Below are 16,396 nucleotides of genomic sequence, written 5' to 3'. Positions count from 1 at the left end.
TTGTTTCTACTTTGGGGGTATTATGAATAGTGTTATTATAAATATTTGTGTATAAGTTTTTTTGTGTGTGTAGAAATATGATTTCATTAGTTTTGTGTAAGTACCTAGAGGTAGAAGTGCTAAACTGTTTTCCAAAGTGGCTGCATCATTTTACATTGCACCAGCAATATATGAGGGCTCCAGTTTTTCCACATGCTTCACAGCACTTGTTATTATCTGTCTTTTTAATTCCAGCCATCCTAGTGTGTGTGAAGTGGTATCTCATTGTGCTTTCAATTTGCATTTTCTTGATGACTAATGGTTTTGAGCATCTTTGCATGTGCTTATTGGCCATTTATATATTTCCTCTGGAGAAGTGTTTATTCATTCCTCTTTATGGCCAAAATATATTCCATTATATAGATATCCCACTGACATTCATCAGTTCATGAACATTTGGGTTGTATTCACCTTTTGGCTATTATGGATAATGATGCTATAAATATTCATGCACAGGTATATTTGTGTGAACATATGTTTTCATTTCTCTTGGGTATATGCCTAGGTATGGAATTTCTGGATCATATGGTTACTCTGTGTTTAATGGATTGAGGAACTATCAGACTGTTTTCCAAAGCAGCTGTTCCATTTTACATTCCCACCAGCAGTGTATGAGGGTTCTGACTTCTCCACATCCTCACGTTGTTATTATTTGACTTTTTGATTCTAGCCATCCTCGTGAGTGTGAAGTGGTATCTCACTGTGGTGTTGATCTGCATTTCCATGATGAATAATGATGTCAAGCATCTTTTCATGTGCTTATGGATCATTTGTATATCTCCCTTGGAAAAATATCAATTCAGGTCCTTGCCCATTTTTAAATTGGATTATTTATCTTTTATCATTAAGTTGTAAGAGTTCTTTATGTACTGGATCCAAGTCCCTTATCAGATACACGATTTGCAAATATTTTATCCCATTCTGTGGGTTGTTCTTTCACCTTCTTGGTGGTGTCCTTGAAGCATAGAAGTTTTAAAATTTGATGACATCGACTTATTTGTGTTTCTTTTGTTGCTTATGCTTTCATGGTCATATATAAAAATCCTTTGCCAAATTCAGGGTCATGAAGATTTACCCATGTTTTCTTCAAAGTTTTATAGTTTTAGCTCTTACATTTAGGTGTTTGATCCATTTTAAGTTAATTTATGTATGTGGTGTGAGGTAAGGGTTCAACTTCATTCTTTTGCATGTGGCTATTCAGTTGTCCCAACACCATTTGTGGAAAAGACTTCTTTCCCCATTGAATGGTCTTGTTGCCTCTGTTGAAAACTAACTGACCATAAGTGTAAGGGTTTATTTCTGGACTCTCAATTCTATTTCATTGATCTATATGTCTACCCTTAGGCGAATACTACATTGTCTTGATTATTGCAGTGGTGTAGTACTTGGGATATTGAGAAATGTGAATCTCCAACTTTGTTTTCTTTTTTTTCAAGATTGTTTTGACTATTCTGGGTTCCTTGCATTTCCATATGAATTTTAGAATCAGCTTGTCAATTTCTGCAAAAAAGTCAGCAGGGATTTTGATAGCGATTGTGTTGAATTTGTACATTGCTTTGGGGAGTATTGCCATTTAAACAATATAAGTCCTTTGGTCCATGAACATGAGATGTCTTTCATCTTATTTAGCTCTTCTTTAATTAATTTCAACAGTATTTTGTAGTTTTCATTGTGTAAGTCTTAAACTTCTTTTGTTAAATTTATTCATAAATATTTTATTCCTTTTGATGTTATTGTAAATGGAATTGTTTTCTTATTTTCATTTTAAATTATTGATTGCTCGCAAATAGAAAACAATTGAATTTTGTATATTGGTCTTGTATGCTGCAATATTGCTTGTTTTTAGTTTCAATGATTTTTTGGTGAATTCCTTAGGATTTTCTATATACAAGGCCATGTCCTCTGTGAATAGCAATGGTTTTACTTATTGTTCTCCAATACGGATGTTTTTTCTTCCTTCTTGCTTAATTGCCCTGGCTAGAACCTCCAGTACAATGTCGAGTAGAAGTGGCAAAGCTGACATACTTATCTTGTTCCTGGATCTTAGGAGGAAAGCATGCAGTCTTTTCTCGTTAAGTATGATGTTAACTGTGAATTTTTTGTAGATGCACTTTATCAGGTTGAGGAAGTTCCCTTCAGTTTCTATTTTTTGAGTGTTTTTAAAAAATTTTGTCAAATGCTTTCTTGTGTGTCTATTAAGATGATCATGTATTTTTTTTTGACCATGTATTTTTTTTGTTCTTTATTCACATGGTGTATTACATTAATTGATTTTTGGATGTTAAACCAACCTTGCATACTTGGAATAAATTCCACCTCTTCATATTGTGTAATGTCTTTTATGTGCTGCTGGATTTTGTTTGCTGGTATTTTGTTGAAAATATTTGTATCTATATTCATAAAAGATATTGATGTGTAGTTTTCTCATGATGTCTGGTTTTGGTATAATACTGGTCTCATACAATGAGCTGAGACAAGTTCTCTCCTTTTCTATTTTTTGGAAGAGTTTATGCAGGGTTGGTATTAATTTTTTAAATGTTTGCTAGAATTCACCAGTGAAGCCATATGGGCCTGGGTTTTTCTTTGTAGGAAGTTTTAAAGTTACTTTAAAACTACTTAGTAGGAAGTTTTAAAATTAATTTAAAATTAGTATTCACTCTCTTTTCTTGTGATCAGTCTATTCATTTGATTTGTTCTTGAGTCAGCATTGGCAGTTTCTGTCTAAGGAATTTGTCCTTTTCATCTAAGTTATTTAATTGGTTGGTATACAATTGTTCATACTATTCCCTTTCATTCATTTTAATTTCTGTGAGGTTGGTATTGATGTTCCCTCTCTTATTTCTAATTTTAATAAATTGAGTCTTCTCTTTTTTCTTAGTCTGTTAGCTAAAGATTTGTCAATTTTCTTGTAGATTATGTATCACATTTATAACTGAATTATTATAAGAAGACATAAAAAGAGAAGGGTAATTCCTACAATGGGAGTGGGAGAACATCAAGATGAATTCAAGCCTTTACTGTCCCATTCCTCCTAAATGCCAATACGGTTGATCCCAAGTTTTTCATAACTCTTTCACCACCTCTGCCTGGAGTGGTGGTAAGGTGGAGCTTGGGTACTGAGGAGCACTGAAGGGATCTGCTCCCTTGGTCATCACGTACCAGCAATGATGGGCCATAAACTGTGGGCAGGGTTATGCCCCCGAGATAGAAGACACCATGACCCCAAGCCATTTGGTCTGATGTCATAACTCACCGATACTGTTTTTGCCGTGTTTCCAGTTCTTTACGTCTGTGCTGCTTGAGAATGTGAATTTGGTCATCACAGGCCAACTTCGCTGTGAGAAAAGGACATGTGTGAGAAGAGCCTAGGGAAGCACATTAACAACATCCAGTATTCAGGTTTCCCTCAGACACCCTTCCTGAGCCAAGTGCTTTATGTGTATTGTCTCATTTAAGCCTCAGAACACCCCCTCATTTTATAGCAAAGGTCACAACCTAATTAGTGGATTTTCAACACAAGACTCAAATCCCATGCTGTTAGCTAACTCTCTTTATAAAAGACAAATCCAGTTTCTCCTCCTCCTGTCTGCTCACTCAGCAAGCCTGGGGGCTCTGAACCTCGGGGTTCTGAGAATCACATCCAGATACATGAGCCAGGCTTGGTTCTCATCGTGAATTACAGGAAGGCAGACCAATGCAATGATTCTCTGGCAGGCACAGTGTGCCCATCTCTGGCTTGCCTGTGGATTTCCACCTGGGGGCTCCCAGGACACTGCCTTTGCCAAGAATCCTGGGGCCCCTGGTGCAGAGCTGCCTTTCCACTTCAGAGGAAAGGCATTTTGTGATCTTTGGTGGATCTCTTCAAACCACTTCAGAGCAGTTCACTCCTGCATTTCTCATGCAGAGCAGAAATGGCAGCCACTGCGGGTTTCCATGTTGCCTGAGAGAATAGTAGGGACTCATGGCTCTTGTGTTTCTAAGTCCAGTTGGTTGCTTCCTGGAGAAATGTGTGACTTAAGATTCAATATACAGACGCTGACACTGTCCAGTTTCCTGTGGTGGCTACACAGAGGAATGAGAATGGAGCTTATTCTAAGACAGCCTGTCATGTCCTAGAGTGTGGGCTTCAGAAGAGATGTTCTTGGGTTTGGGTTTGGACTAAGGCTGTGCCACTTAAAGCTGTGTGACCTTGAGCAAGTTGCCTTAGCTTCTTCCCATGTAAAATGGAGATAATTAACGCTTATTTCTAGGGCCATGGTGGGGATTTAGTGAGAGACTGCAGCAAATCACTCCATAAGTGCTTAGGACCAGTAAATGCCCAGTAAATGGGAACCATGGTTATCACTGTTGTCCTTATAATTATCATGGACCTGAGTGTCCTCTTCCTCCCTCTAAGCCAGACTTCAAAGGTGTCTCATCTTTCATTTCAGGAGTGGGCAGGTGGCTAAGGGCATGGTTGGTCACACTTCTCAGGGCCTTTAGAGCAGGAGAGGTCAGATCAAGATTACCCTTTACACTATTATTTAAGGTAAAACCAGCGAACACAGTCAATAGAACCCCGACTGGCAGGATTCCAGAGCATCTCCTGGAAAGGGGGCCTCTGCAGTGAAGAGCTTCTCCAGTTCTCTGTGGTGAAGAGCCGGGTTTTTAAAACTTCCATTCCATCACAGACTGACATTTTTGTAAATCAGTGGGGAGGCTCGAGGCCACTGAAGGCAAGGTGAGTATTAAATGTAACAACAGCTGTCATTGGTACATTCATCATCTCTTATCCACCTTAAAGAACCTGCCTATTTCTCAGGCACCTTGCTCTGAGGAGTTGTATCTCTTTAGCTTTAATGTATGAATAAGTCAGAGAACGTGTAAAATTGCAACCTACCAAGTTTCAAATGGCATATAGCATCCTTTTTCCTGGCCCCACTGACTAACAAAACTTCTGGGAACGTGGCAGGTGACAAAGCCTGGACTGACTACAGCAGAGTTCAGGGGGACAGATTCCAAAAGACTGATACGAGTCTTTCACATAGATGCTTGGAATCCCTGGGACCACAGTGACCCACTGATCTTCCTCTTTGGGCCCCAGTTCCAAGCCTGGGACTGGAGCTGCCTCAGGCAGAGGTGCAATGGGCCAGAGAGCTCTGTGAGGCTCAGAACTGTTGGGTGCTGGTCTGCAATGAGGTAAGAACAGAGGTTGAGTGTACAGGTTTACAAACTTAGAGTAACTTGCTAAAATACTTCTGATAATAAAAACAGGGCTTGTATTTCGAATGGCTTTGGTTTGTTTTTTATTTCATTTTTCTAGTAGTTAATTTTTATTGTATTTTACAAAAATGTCAGTCACCACAGAGACAACCCTCTGACTTCTATGGTCACCCCAGGTGCAGTGGTGAAATATTAGATTCCAGAGGTTTCTATGTGGTGAGTGAGTGAATCGCTTGTGGGCTGGGCCCCCTCATTTCCAGGTTGCCCAAAGGGTTGGTTGTCGTGCCATGTGGTGGACCAAAGATGGCCACAAATTCTTTAACATTCCTTCCACTGAGAGTAGGTCTATGTTCCCCTTGAGTCTGGGCGGGCTCTGTGACTGCTTGGACCAATAGAATGTGGTACAAGTTACACTGTGCCAGTTTCCAGGGCCAGGCTTGAAGAAACTGGCAGCTTCCACTTTCTGTCTCTTGCTTTCGGAAGCCAGCCACCACAAAAAGAAATGCAACTACCCTGAGATCACCAAGCTGTGAGAAGCCCAGGCTCTACGGGGAAGCCTTAAAAATGAGATGCCATGTGGAGAGGGAGAGACCACGGAGCCCTGAAGCACGCGAGAGGAGAGCCATCTTAGAAGCGAATCCTCTAGCCCTTCCCCTCTCAGCGGATGCCCCATGGCTCACAGAGGGACCACGCAGCTGAGCCTTTCCCAGATTCCTGACCCCTAAGATCATGAGCAAAATGAAATGGCTGTTTAAAGCCACTAAGAGTGCTACACAGCAACTGATAAGTGGAACATACTGGGTGGCTTCCATGTGCCCCTCCAGATCCACCCTTCACCTGTTCTGTCCCTGAAGGTCCCTGATCAACGCATCAATGGGCTTCACGTTCGGTTCAGCCACTGGGGACCCTGACCAGAGACTGGAGGGTACGGGACAGTGAAGAGAGGACACTTCTTCCCCAGCCTCTCTCTGTAGTGTCTCCCCAGGCTGTCTGCATCTCTACTGAGGACCAGAGCTCCTCCCAAGGCAGCTCTGGCTCCAGGACACTTCTCTTTTGGATTATTCTCGCATTCTTTCCCTCCCCCCACCCCACCAGCACTAGGAGTTCTAATGGCCCTGCACACTGGCCTACACCTTCTAAATATCGCAACTGGAAGGTGCCATATGCTTTTTTGTTGGAAAGAGATTCGGGGTCCATGGGAAGAAAGACTACACAACCGAGACCGTGGGTAGGAGGGGGGCAGGAGGGAGATGTGGAGCTCGTGTTTCTACAATCCTGGTAAAAGAGAAGTGCCCTGTCTGCAACCTTTCCCATGCTGGCCACCGTAAGACAGAGTGACTTCTGTGATCTTCTTCCCTGCCATGAAGACAGGGGATAAAAATCCTTCCTGCTCCAATCATTTAGTTCAGAAATAATCTTGGAATTTTGTTTCTTAAGTTAAATTCCACGTTAGAAGCAATGGGATGTGGCCTGATAGTTTTAAGAACACCAGGTAGAGAAGAACTTTTCCTCCTGTGTCTTGGTTTTCTTAGCTAAAATAGAGGGGGTACTAATCATTCTCATCTTACCTACCCTGCTAAAGTTCTGTGAAGAGCAAATGAACTAGTGATAGGAAATGTGTTGTCAGCTCGGAGGTGTTAAACGGTGGCACTGGAAGAAGCAGCTGTCCCCCCCCTCATTATTCTAGTGGATGCACTAGATCATTTCAGGTTTCGAGAGTGAGCAAGCTGAAGGGTCATGACTAAGGTACGGCAGGATTTTGCCAAGGCATGGATTTGACTCACACACGCTAAGAGGCTGGTGTGCAAGGGGGGCGTCATTCAGAGGGAAAGAGGTCTTAGCTGACCCCCGCCATCTGCTCCTCTCTCCTCCTCCTCCAACCAGGCCAGCTGCGTGTCTCTTACCAAGAATGGCCTCCCGAGGAAGTGCCAGATTGGGGTTTGCACATTTGAGGGTCTTGCTTAAGAGGGCATATTTTGGGTTCTTTTCTCTTTCAGCAAAAAGTGGGACTTCAAGTTTAATGACTGCTGACCGTCGAACACCAGGCCTGCCCACGGTTCCTCTGAGCTGGCACTCAGGCACTCCTGGTCAACCCCTTCCTTTTCCTGGCCTGCATGGGGTCCTTGGAGCCCAAGCCCTGCTGTGACCTCACAGAGAGGAGAGCTGAGAACTCAGCTGAAGAACTGCCCATCCAGGGGCACATCCCAGGGGTATGTGTTATTAGGGACCCCAGTTACCTCTGGCAAAAAGGGGGTCATAATCTTCTCCTGAAGGACTTTATAGCAGAGAGGGGACATGGCTGGATGGAGCCTGGGGCCTGTCACTTCCCCCTCTGAACCTGGGGCTTGTTAGTACCTGGAGGAAGGTCACACCTCCTACAGGTGCATCGAGGCACGAAGCAGGTGCTCAACCACGGAGAGCATGGTTATTATTCCCATGGATACAGTTCTTCGAGGAAGGAGTGCCTGCAAACTCTTTCATTCCCAGGAAGCCCAGGGAGTGGAAGGGGCCTGAGCCGCTCACCTCGTCCATCTCTCAGGACAATCTCGCTCTCGCCTGAGATCCAGCGGTAGCAGGGGAACTCAATGTAATCCCCGCAGGGCGTCTTCAGCGTGATGTACTTCAGGTACCAGTCATCATGGAACCAGTACTTGCGCTTCTCGATTCTGATCAGCTGGACGTCGCCCAGTTCGTCATCAACTATCACATTGTAAGAATCAACCTGAGAAGGAGAAAAGGCAAGTAAGACCATCTGGGAGCTCCTGAGCCTTTGAATCACCCTCAATTCATTTAGCTGAGATGTCTGCCAAATGCCTGCCCTTGGCACGGCTCTGCTGCGCCCTGGGTGACAGAGACGGCCAATTCCCCAGCTCTACCCTTAGGAGATGGAAGTCTAGTGAGCAAGGGATGGCGCTGCTCAGAGAGAGACATTCTGCTGTCTGCGCACAGCCCAGTGCCAGGCCAGGCTCAGTGAGGGCCTCTGCAGCTGCCCCCACTCACAAGGGCAGCAAGGCTGCTGGCCCTGCTACCTTACAGGGCTAGATGGGACAAACTGGCCCTCGCACACAGGGGCAGCCCTTTACAGCTTGCAAAGGGCTTGCTGACGTTGCTATAGATCCCACAACAACTTTGGGAGGAGTGGGGAGTTATGACCTGTGTCTCAGATGAAGACAGTGAGGTTCAGTAAGCCCCACTTCTACTACTAATTGGCAGAGCTGGAATTGCAATCCAGGCCTTTCCATATCTCTCTCATTCTCAGTGGGGCAAATAACTGAGTGCAAATGGGGAGGCTCAGATAAAAGTGAAGTCACACAGATTCAAGCTGTCCTGGGGCCTCTGCAGTTCACTGAGCCACAGTGATGCCAAGAAAATCAGATAAGCAGTTTCCACTATATCCAAGGCACAGTGGTAGATTGAGGCTGGCCTTGCTACCTCAGGCCATGTGCAGCACTGCTCCCCAGGCTGCTGCCAGGTTCCTGACCCCAGGAGACGGGCTGGCACAGGGGCAGTGCAGGGCAGCCCCTCCATGGCTGCTGCGTGATCTGCGTATGTGCAGCTCTGGATGGCAGATGGGAGGGAAGGATGGGGGCTCAAGCATTGCATCAGGCGTTCCAAAGACCAGTAGGTTTGGGGAGCCCCAGACTCAATGCCCTCTGAGGCACTTTCTAAGCCAGATTTCACCCATCCTTGAACTTTTTCCTTGGTGGCAGGCTTAGAGTTCTCAGTGTGATGGTGAAGTAAGTGGAGGGGAAGGGTGTTCATCTCGCACATGACCCCACGCATCCCCATTTCCATCCTTCTCCCTCCAAATGCCAGGAGACCCCTGGGAGGACTTCTTAAAGGGAGTGGGAAGTTGAACACTTTCAGCAAACCCCTTGGCTCTGAGCACAGTGAGTAGCTTGCATGTCCTGGCTGCCTCAGATGCCAGATGCTTGTGGTCAGAAAGGGAAGTCTCTTCCTAGTGCCCTGTGGTCTGGGCCTGGGTCCTCAGTTAGAAACAGTTTCTGGGGACAGAGGAGCCAGCCTGTGTCCTGGGTCTCTAACAGGTGTGCCAGCACATCTGTCCTGCCAGATGCCCATCCTGCAGGTGAAAGAACCCTCCTGCCCCACAGTGTGTCTTATGGGATACCAGGGGCCACAGGTGAGGTCACAGAGAGCATTGACCCCCAGGGCCTGTGGGACCTCAGGCAGAGGGGCCTGTCTGTACCAGAGGGCGCCGATCCATGGGGAGAAGGCGGCAGGCCCCGGATAGAGTTGGGAGAGGAGTCCCAGTGAGGGGCTGGATGACCTGAGGAGCTGGGAGGAGGGAGAGGAAAAGAAGGACACAGCTCTTGTTGGGTGGCTTCCCAGGGGTGGGGAGAGAAGGGAGGCCCCTGAGCTGAGGCATCAGTGGGCCAGGGCAGGAAGGTTTTGATGGAACAAGGGGCCCAACGTCCACCTGGAGAAGCAGAGTGGGGGCTGGTGGCTTAAGACTGGACGTTTGCAGGGCCCACCCCATTCCAAGTCCCACCTGCCACGAGGATCTGCAGAGACCGTGGCCCTCCTGCGGGGTCAAGACAGAGATTCCCACCGAGGACCGGAGGGAGGGCAGTGAGGGGCAGAGGGCGAGGTGAGCCTGAGTGTCAGGGCAGCTCAGAAAGCCTCAGGGGCCTTGAGTTCACATCCCAGCTCCAAAGTAACTGACCAGGGGCCAGGGCAAACTGTTTCACTCTCTGAGGCTATGTTTCTTCATCTATCAAGGGGAGATCACGCTTAGCTTGCAGGACCATTGAGAAACCTAAATGACATGATGCCTGAGTGGCCTCCTTTCTCCAGAGGCACAGGCCACCAGCTGCTGTGTGTATCGGAACCACCTGGTCCTCCCTCCTTGACTCCTGGGGGGTCAGCAAGTCCCACACTGCCTGCGAGCGGCTCTGAGCTAGCACGGGCCCCTGCGCTGAGGTCCATGCTTGACTACATGTGCCACATTGAGTAGCCAGAAGTAGAGATGGGAGGAAGAAATTGAGCCCATGAGCAGAAACAACTTAGCTCAAAACCTGAAGGGAGTTCCTGTGAGGATGGAGAAGGGGCCTTGAGGCCGAGTGAGAACTGGAGGCATTTTTGTTGCTGGCAGTTCAGGCCGAGCAAAGGGAAGTCAGCGTGTGTTGAGGCCTGGGCCCAGGCTCGCGGTGGCTGCTCCAGGGGACGTGGCTTTCCTGTGGCTCCGAGGGGCTAGAGGAGGCTGCAGGTGTCTGGGAGGTTGATGCCAGGAAGGCTGAGGTGAAGGGGGAGAGGATGGCCATCTCAAGTAACAGGCGCCATAAGCATCTGAGGTGGACGACTCTCATGGGAGGGAGGAGCCTTGGATCACAGAGGGAAGGGAGATGGGGCCCAGGGAGCCTCTCCAGGGCGATTCTCAGAGGGAGGGCCAGATGTCCAGCTGCGGGTGGGGATTGATAAGGAAGAGACGGAGTAGTTTCTCTGAGAGAAGGGAGAGCAGGGTCACCCTGGGCACACCTGTGGTGCAGTCACAGGAGAATGGGCCCTCCAGGTCACCCTTTCCCAAGGACCCACAGGCACCTGGCAGAGGGCCCTGGAGTTTCACCCAGATGAAATCACTGGACAGACCTATAGGGACTCAGTAGGCCATCTGACAGGGTCTTGCAATGGGAGAGGACTGCCAGTCTGGCTTGTCTCTGGCTGGCCCTGGCTTCAGGCCCGGTGCTACAGGAGGTGAACCAGGGCCCGAGTTCAGTCCCACCGAACTCAGGCAGTCTCAGGGACAAAGTCTGGTGACATTGACACTGGCATCCAAGGGAGCCACTGCTGGAGAGTCACAGGGGATAGAGAGGGGACTCCAGGAAGATCTCAGGGTCCTGTGTGTCAAACAGCAAAGTCAGGTCTTAGGAAGATACAAAGAGCTACAGGGTGTGACGACCTTCCTTCCTCCTCTCCCTGGGCCAGTATGCTGGGTGGATACTGTGTCTGTTGACTAATTTGCCTTGACACGTTAATATCACATGTCCATTCTGCACAGTGTACAGTATCAACAGTGGATGACACGGTGCATAACAGGCCCTCAATAAATACAGTACGTGTGCATGGCCGAGTGGATGATTATCTCATTTTACAGTTGGAAACTGAGGCTCAGAGAGGTCAGGCAGCTACCATGCTAGTGAGTAACTGGTGGCCCCACGATTAGAACCCACACCTGTGTGATGGCCCAACCTGGGTTCCTCTCACTGTTTCCCATGGCCACATCATGGGAAAAGCCTTGGCCTGGGAGCCAGGTGACCTGGCTTTGAGCCCTGGTTCAAGCCCTCCCTGGAGTATGAAGGGGCAATGTGGGGTGGGGTGGAGGACAAGGAAAAGCTTCCTACAAGATGGCATTTGAGGCAGCTCTTGGGAGTTGGTAAGATTTCAGAGGTGAGTTGAGTGGAGAAGAAGGGGAATGGGCAGGGCATTTTGAATGTAGAGAAAGGAGGCGGGGAATTCGCATGTGAGGGGAGGAGGCTGGAGCATGGAGTTCTTGGGGCAGAGGTGGTGGGTGCAGTGGTCAGACACTGGAAAGAGACATGGAGCCTGGGAAACGTGATATTCACCAGCGTCCTTTCTCAGAAGGGCCAGTTTGCTGATTTCACCCGTTGTTCTCAATCCTCTATTGGATACACAACTTTAAGGCTTTTGAATATTTCAGCAAATTGTTAGCTGGCCAGTTTTTTGCTTGATATTTATATCAGCATTTAAAGAAAGGTTTCATTTGTTTCTGCCCCAGATCCCTGCTAGAGCAAGGACAGAGAAGAGTCATGATGTGGTCCAGCCTGGACTGCCTGTCTTGGAGGGGGCTAGTGAGGGGCTGGTGGGTGGTGGGAGGGGAGAGGAGGGGGCTGTGGAGCAGAGACAAGGGAGATGATTAAGGGGTGGACAAGGGAGAGGCTGGGGCAGAGAGAGGGAGAAAAGGGGCAGTGGTTAGGGAGAGCAAAGAATGGGGGAGCTGGGGGAATCTAGGAGACAGCAGAAGGGAGAAATTGGAGCAGAAAAGAAGAGAGAAACGAGGGACATGGGGAATTGTGGGGAATAGGGAGCAGAGGAAGGAAGAGAAGGAGGAAGAAGAGGCAGAATGTAGGGAAGAGATGGGACAGAGAGGGAAGGTGGGGGGATAGAGAGATTGAGGGTCAGAAGGAAATATTTACTCTTCAGTTCTATATTATCATTTCTGAGAAGGCGGTATTCTAGAATACATTCTTCATGAATATATTGTAAGAATATTCACTGAAAATATTTAAGAAGTATAGTTGTATGACTTGTTCACACGTACTGAGTACATTCAAGGATGATATACTAAGCATCACCCTACTGCCTTTCGCTTTCCTAAAAGTGCTGCCAGGGAATGAAAAAGGGTCAGGTAAGATTTCCCAGAAATCTTCGGATCTGTGAAAGTTATCCCATTGGGACTTGAATTACTTTAAATCGACAGAGTCAAAGAAACAAATCAGTTTGCTAAATTTGGGCTAGTCTCTGGGCTATGTGGGTCCACCGCCTGGGCCTTCCCAGCAGATGGCGTGACGGTTGACAGGACAATCTCACCTGCGAAGGACTCCAATTCCCAGTCCTGTCCTGAATCACTTGGCAGAACTCTGATGAGAATAACCAGGGTTTTGTGACTCAATTTATTGAGAAAAAAATCAGTCCCATCCATTATAGGACTGAATTTTGCATGGGGGAATGCGGTATTGACCTGCCAATGACCTGGAAATGACTGAATTGGTTGCCCAGAAAAAGTCTTTACTGTTGTTACTGTAACTGTTATTAGCTATAATGATTGTAACACTTCTCGGGTAAAATGGGTTAGCCTTATCTTCTCTGCAAGTATTTCCTCTAAGATTTCTCCACCTTTACCCACATGGGACGGATTGTCCTTAAGAGACATTGGCTGCAGATTGAGAAAGTAGCTCTGGGCTGTGCAAGACCAAGTGTGGAGTAACTTTGCATCAGCAGGAACTTTCTCAAAAGATGATTTTTTTCAAAGACCCTTTTGGAGCCAGCGATTCCCCTGCAGTGCCCCTCCTGACCTGCCCCCTCTCACCACAATGGAAATGTGACATGCAAATCTCTCCTGAAATTTGCTGCTGGGACTCTCACTGAAGTGTTTAATCATAATGTCATTTGAATGAATTCTCAGGGTGGGGAAATAATGAACAGAGGGATGCTTTCACCCCTCTTCCAACGACCCTTTTATGGTCACACCCCCGTACCTCCCCTCTGAGAAGGCACACCCGGCTGCTCATGCTGCACACTGATGGGTGTCGTGTGTGGAGAATGGACCCACCGCGGACCACTTATAAAGGCAGAGAAGTCTGTAACCTGTTCTCCTCCCATAAGTGTTGGGGGAATCCATGAAATAATGGAAATAATTATTTCTGACGGTGCTTCAGAATGGCCGAGGGTGTCATTATCCCAAATGGATGACTCATTAGCCCTCCTGCACCATCATCCTCTGGGCCAGTTCCCTGGTTGGGGAAACCAAACAATAGGAGGTAGTTCTTATACTCAACACCTAACTCTTCTAGAAGGGTATTCTAGCCACTTTAATATGACGAACTTGGCTAAGTGTCAGATGGGCTTATAGCGAGGTTCTGAGGCTCCTGGGTAGGAATCAAGCTCACTTTGAGTTTGGAATCTGGAAAAGGAGTGGACTATTATTTGCTTACTTTAGGCTCTGCAGACCTAAAACACGCTTCATGAATATTATCCAAGAAGTATTTGGTTGAACCATATGAAATTGCCAGTTTTATTTGTCAAAAATAGTCAACTATGAGCAATTCCTTGTGGTTCAACCAAATAATGAAGAGATAAAAAGACAGCTTTGTGAAATCTAAGTCTTTTTGGTCCAGTTCAGAAGCTGGGGGTGGCAGAAGGGAACAGATATTTCCTGGGCACCTGTACTGTGTTGGAGCTGTCACAATAGTCGCTTCATTAGCACTTAAGTAATGAGCACTTAATAAGCCCAGTGGATTGGGCACATCACACCAAACACTTGGCGAGGATCGCCACCTGCTGTGCTCACAGAGAAAGCTACAGGCTGGAATTCACGGCCAGGTCAGCATGGGGAGCCCACTTCTGAATGAATCCTCACACAGCGCCTGGCCCCACAGACTAGACGTGCAGTCAACACGGGCTCCCTTTGCTCCCTGAACTCCCAGGCTCCAGGGTCTCTGGTGAGGAGGGGAGAGGGGAAGCCCTCCTCTCTCTTCCTCTTCTGAGCCCTCACACTCTGGGTGGAAGTGTTCCCTGGTGTACACTCTGCTGGGAGCCAGCGACGACCTCCAGGTTTGCAAAAGGCTTCTCCTGGCCTGGGTCTCTGGTTCCTTCCCTCTGCATTCCTCTGGGGGACCTGTCCTGAGAATGGGAGCTGCCCAGGTGTGGAGACATAAGCTAGTGCCACTCTGGGCCACCGGCTCGGACTCCTAGACCAGCCTGAAGCCAACCCTTGTACTTTACATTTGGGGAAACTGAGGCCCAGAGAGGGGGCAGAGTGAGCTAGTGGTCAGGCCCGGATGGAACTCAGGCCTCTGGACCCCCAGCCCTGCGCGTTCTCCCCACAGCCGAGGTGCCATCTGTGGAGCCCTAGGAAGTGGGGCACAAGTAATGGTGGTCACAGCGCTTGCCCAGTTAAGTGGCTTCTCAGAGCCCCTCGCCCCCGAACTTGGGTCCCGGCCGCCCCGACGTCCGCACCCTGTCCTGGCCACCCCAGCGCGTCAGGGCCGCGCGTCCTCACCGCGCCGCGCTCGAAGTCGTTGTAGAAGGGCTTGTCCAGCAGGTGCTTCTCGCTGCAGCCCGCGGAGCCCACGAGGGTGAGGTAGATGTAGTCGTCGGTGCCCGCGAACCACTGGCTGCCGGTGGCCACGGTGACGGTGTAGGAGGGCATGGTGGCGCGCAGCGAGCGCCGCGGGGCGCGGGCGCAGCGAGCACTGGGAGCCTCGGCGCGCCGGTCCGCGGGCCTCCGCGCCTCACCCACCCCGCGCGGCAGCTTCCGGCCTCTGAGCGTCCGGGGCCCCTGTCGCCCCCCTCCCCCTCCTGCCCGCCCTGCCCCCGGCCCCGCCCTCCCGGGGCTCTGACCTCGCCAGACCCGCCTCGGACTCGGTAAGCGCACCCGTCCCTGCACCTCACCCCCTCCACTTGGCCTCTGTTTTGGCAGTCAGGGGACTGGGGCCACCTCAGCTGCTATCCCCTCCTCCCTCCCTCTATTCATTCTCTGACTCAGTTTCCCATTCATTGTTTTCACTCTTCACCCTTCCCTCTTGCCTCGGCTTCCCTCACTGCCAGGCCCTTGTGAGGCATTAGGGTTGGACTCCAGGGACGCCTAGAAAACCAGACACAGTCCCTGCTCTCACCAAGTCCCCGGGGTTACAGGGAGGCCGTGCGACTGGGGCACTTAGCCATGCTGTGATTACTGAGAGCAGGGGTGCTCTGGGAGTCTACAGCGGGAAGAGGAGCCCACCTGGGGAGTCAGGAAAGCTTTTGGAGGGGTGACACCTGAGCTGGTACTGTGGAGCGCAGAGACTTCCGTGGGCATTGGCTTCTTCCACAGGCTTGGCTGAATGTCACTCTGCGCCGGGTGCAGGTGGGCACTGAGGTGAGTCAGGTGCCAGCCACGCTCAGGCCTGGAGATTGTCAGTGTGTAGTGGGAGGCAGGGCAGCCAGAGAGAGGGAGGCCAGGATAAGAAAACCCGAATCTGGACACCTAAGGGGTTGTCTGGAGGAGGTTGGTGCGCTCGGAGGCGAGGGGTTGCAGGACTCGAGGGCAGGGAGGCTGGGCGTGTGATGGGAAAGGGGGTAGACTTGTTTGGAGATGGCTTCTGGGAATGGACCCATGGCTGGAAGTCCTAGGGAAGAAGATGTGGACTCCACAGCAAGGATGTTCCATGAGTTAGAGGTGGTACTTGGAAAACCCGCTGCCTGGCAGAGTAATTGGTTGGCTATCATTTACTTATTAATTAATTAATATTTTAATTTATTAAAAAATTTTTTATCGGCTTTCTAACTGATGATGGGCGAGGCTTGGAAGGGATGGTAGTAAAAGGCTTTGGACACTAGAAGGAAGCTTCCTGCGGGTGGTAAGCTTTCCAACTGCTGTGACCTGATCTCAGAAGTCTTCTGTATTCCCCTACACGTC

The 16,396-nt window shown here is 48.8% G+C and overlaps 1 protein-coding gene across 2 annotated transcripts in view; it reads right to left on the bottom strand.

Annotated features, from left to right (window-relative positions):
* Nucleotides 1–15,148, bottom strand: part of ALOX5 (arachidonate 5-lipoxygenase) — a 56,059-nt gene extending 40,911 nt beyond the window's left edge. For both annotated transcript variants that reach the window (XM_061196089.1, XM_061196097.1), the window contains exons 1-3: nucleotides 14,999–15,148; nucleotides 7,765–7,963; nucleotides 3,293–3,374 (exon numbers count right to left, since the gene is read on the bottom strand). In XM_061196089.1, the coding sequence (XP_061052072.1) occupies nucleotides 3,293–3,374; nucleotides 7,765–7,963; nucleotides 14,999–15,148 (431 nt within the window). The remainder of the gene's footprint in view (nucleotides 1–3,292; nucleotides 3,375–7,764; nucleotides 7,964–14,998) is intronic.
* Between the last annotated feature and the right edge of the window lie 1,248 nt (nucleotides 15,149–16,396).

This window comes from Eubalaena glacialis, chromosome 1 (assembly GCF_028564815.1).
Source record: "Eubalaena glacialis isolate mEubGla1 chromosome 1, mEubGla1.1.hap2.+ XY, whole genome shotgun sequence".
NCBI classification, from domain to species: Eukaryota; Metazoa; Chordata; class Mammalia; order Artiodactyla; family Balaenidae; genus Eubalaena; species Eubalaena glacialis.
This window is presented reverse-complemented; position numbering and strand designations above follow the sequence as displayed.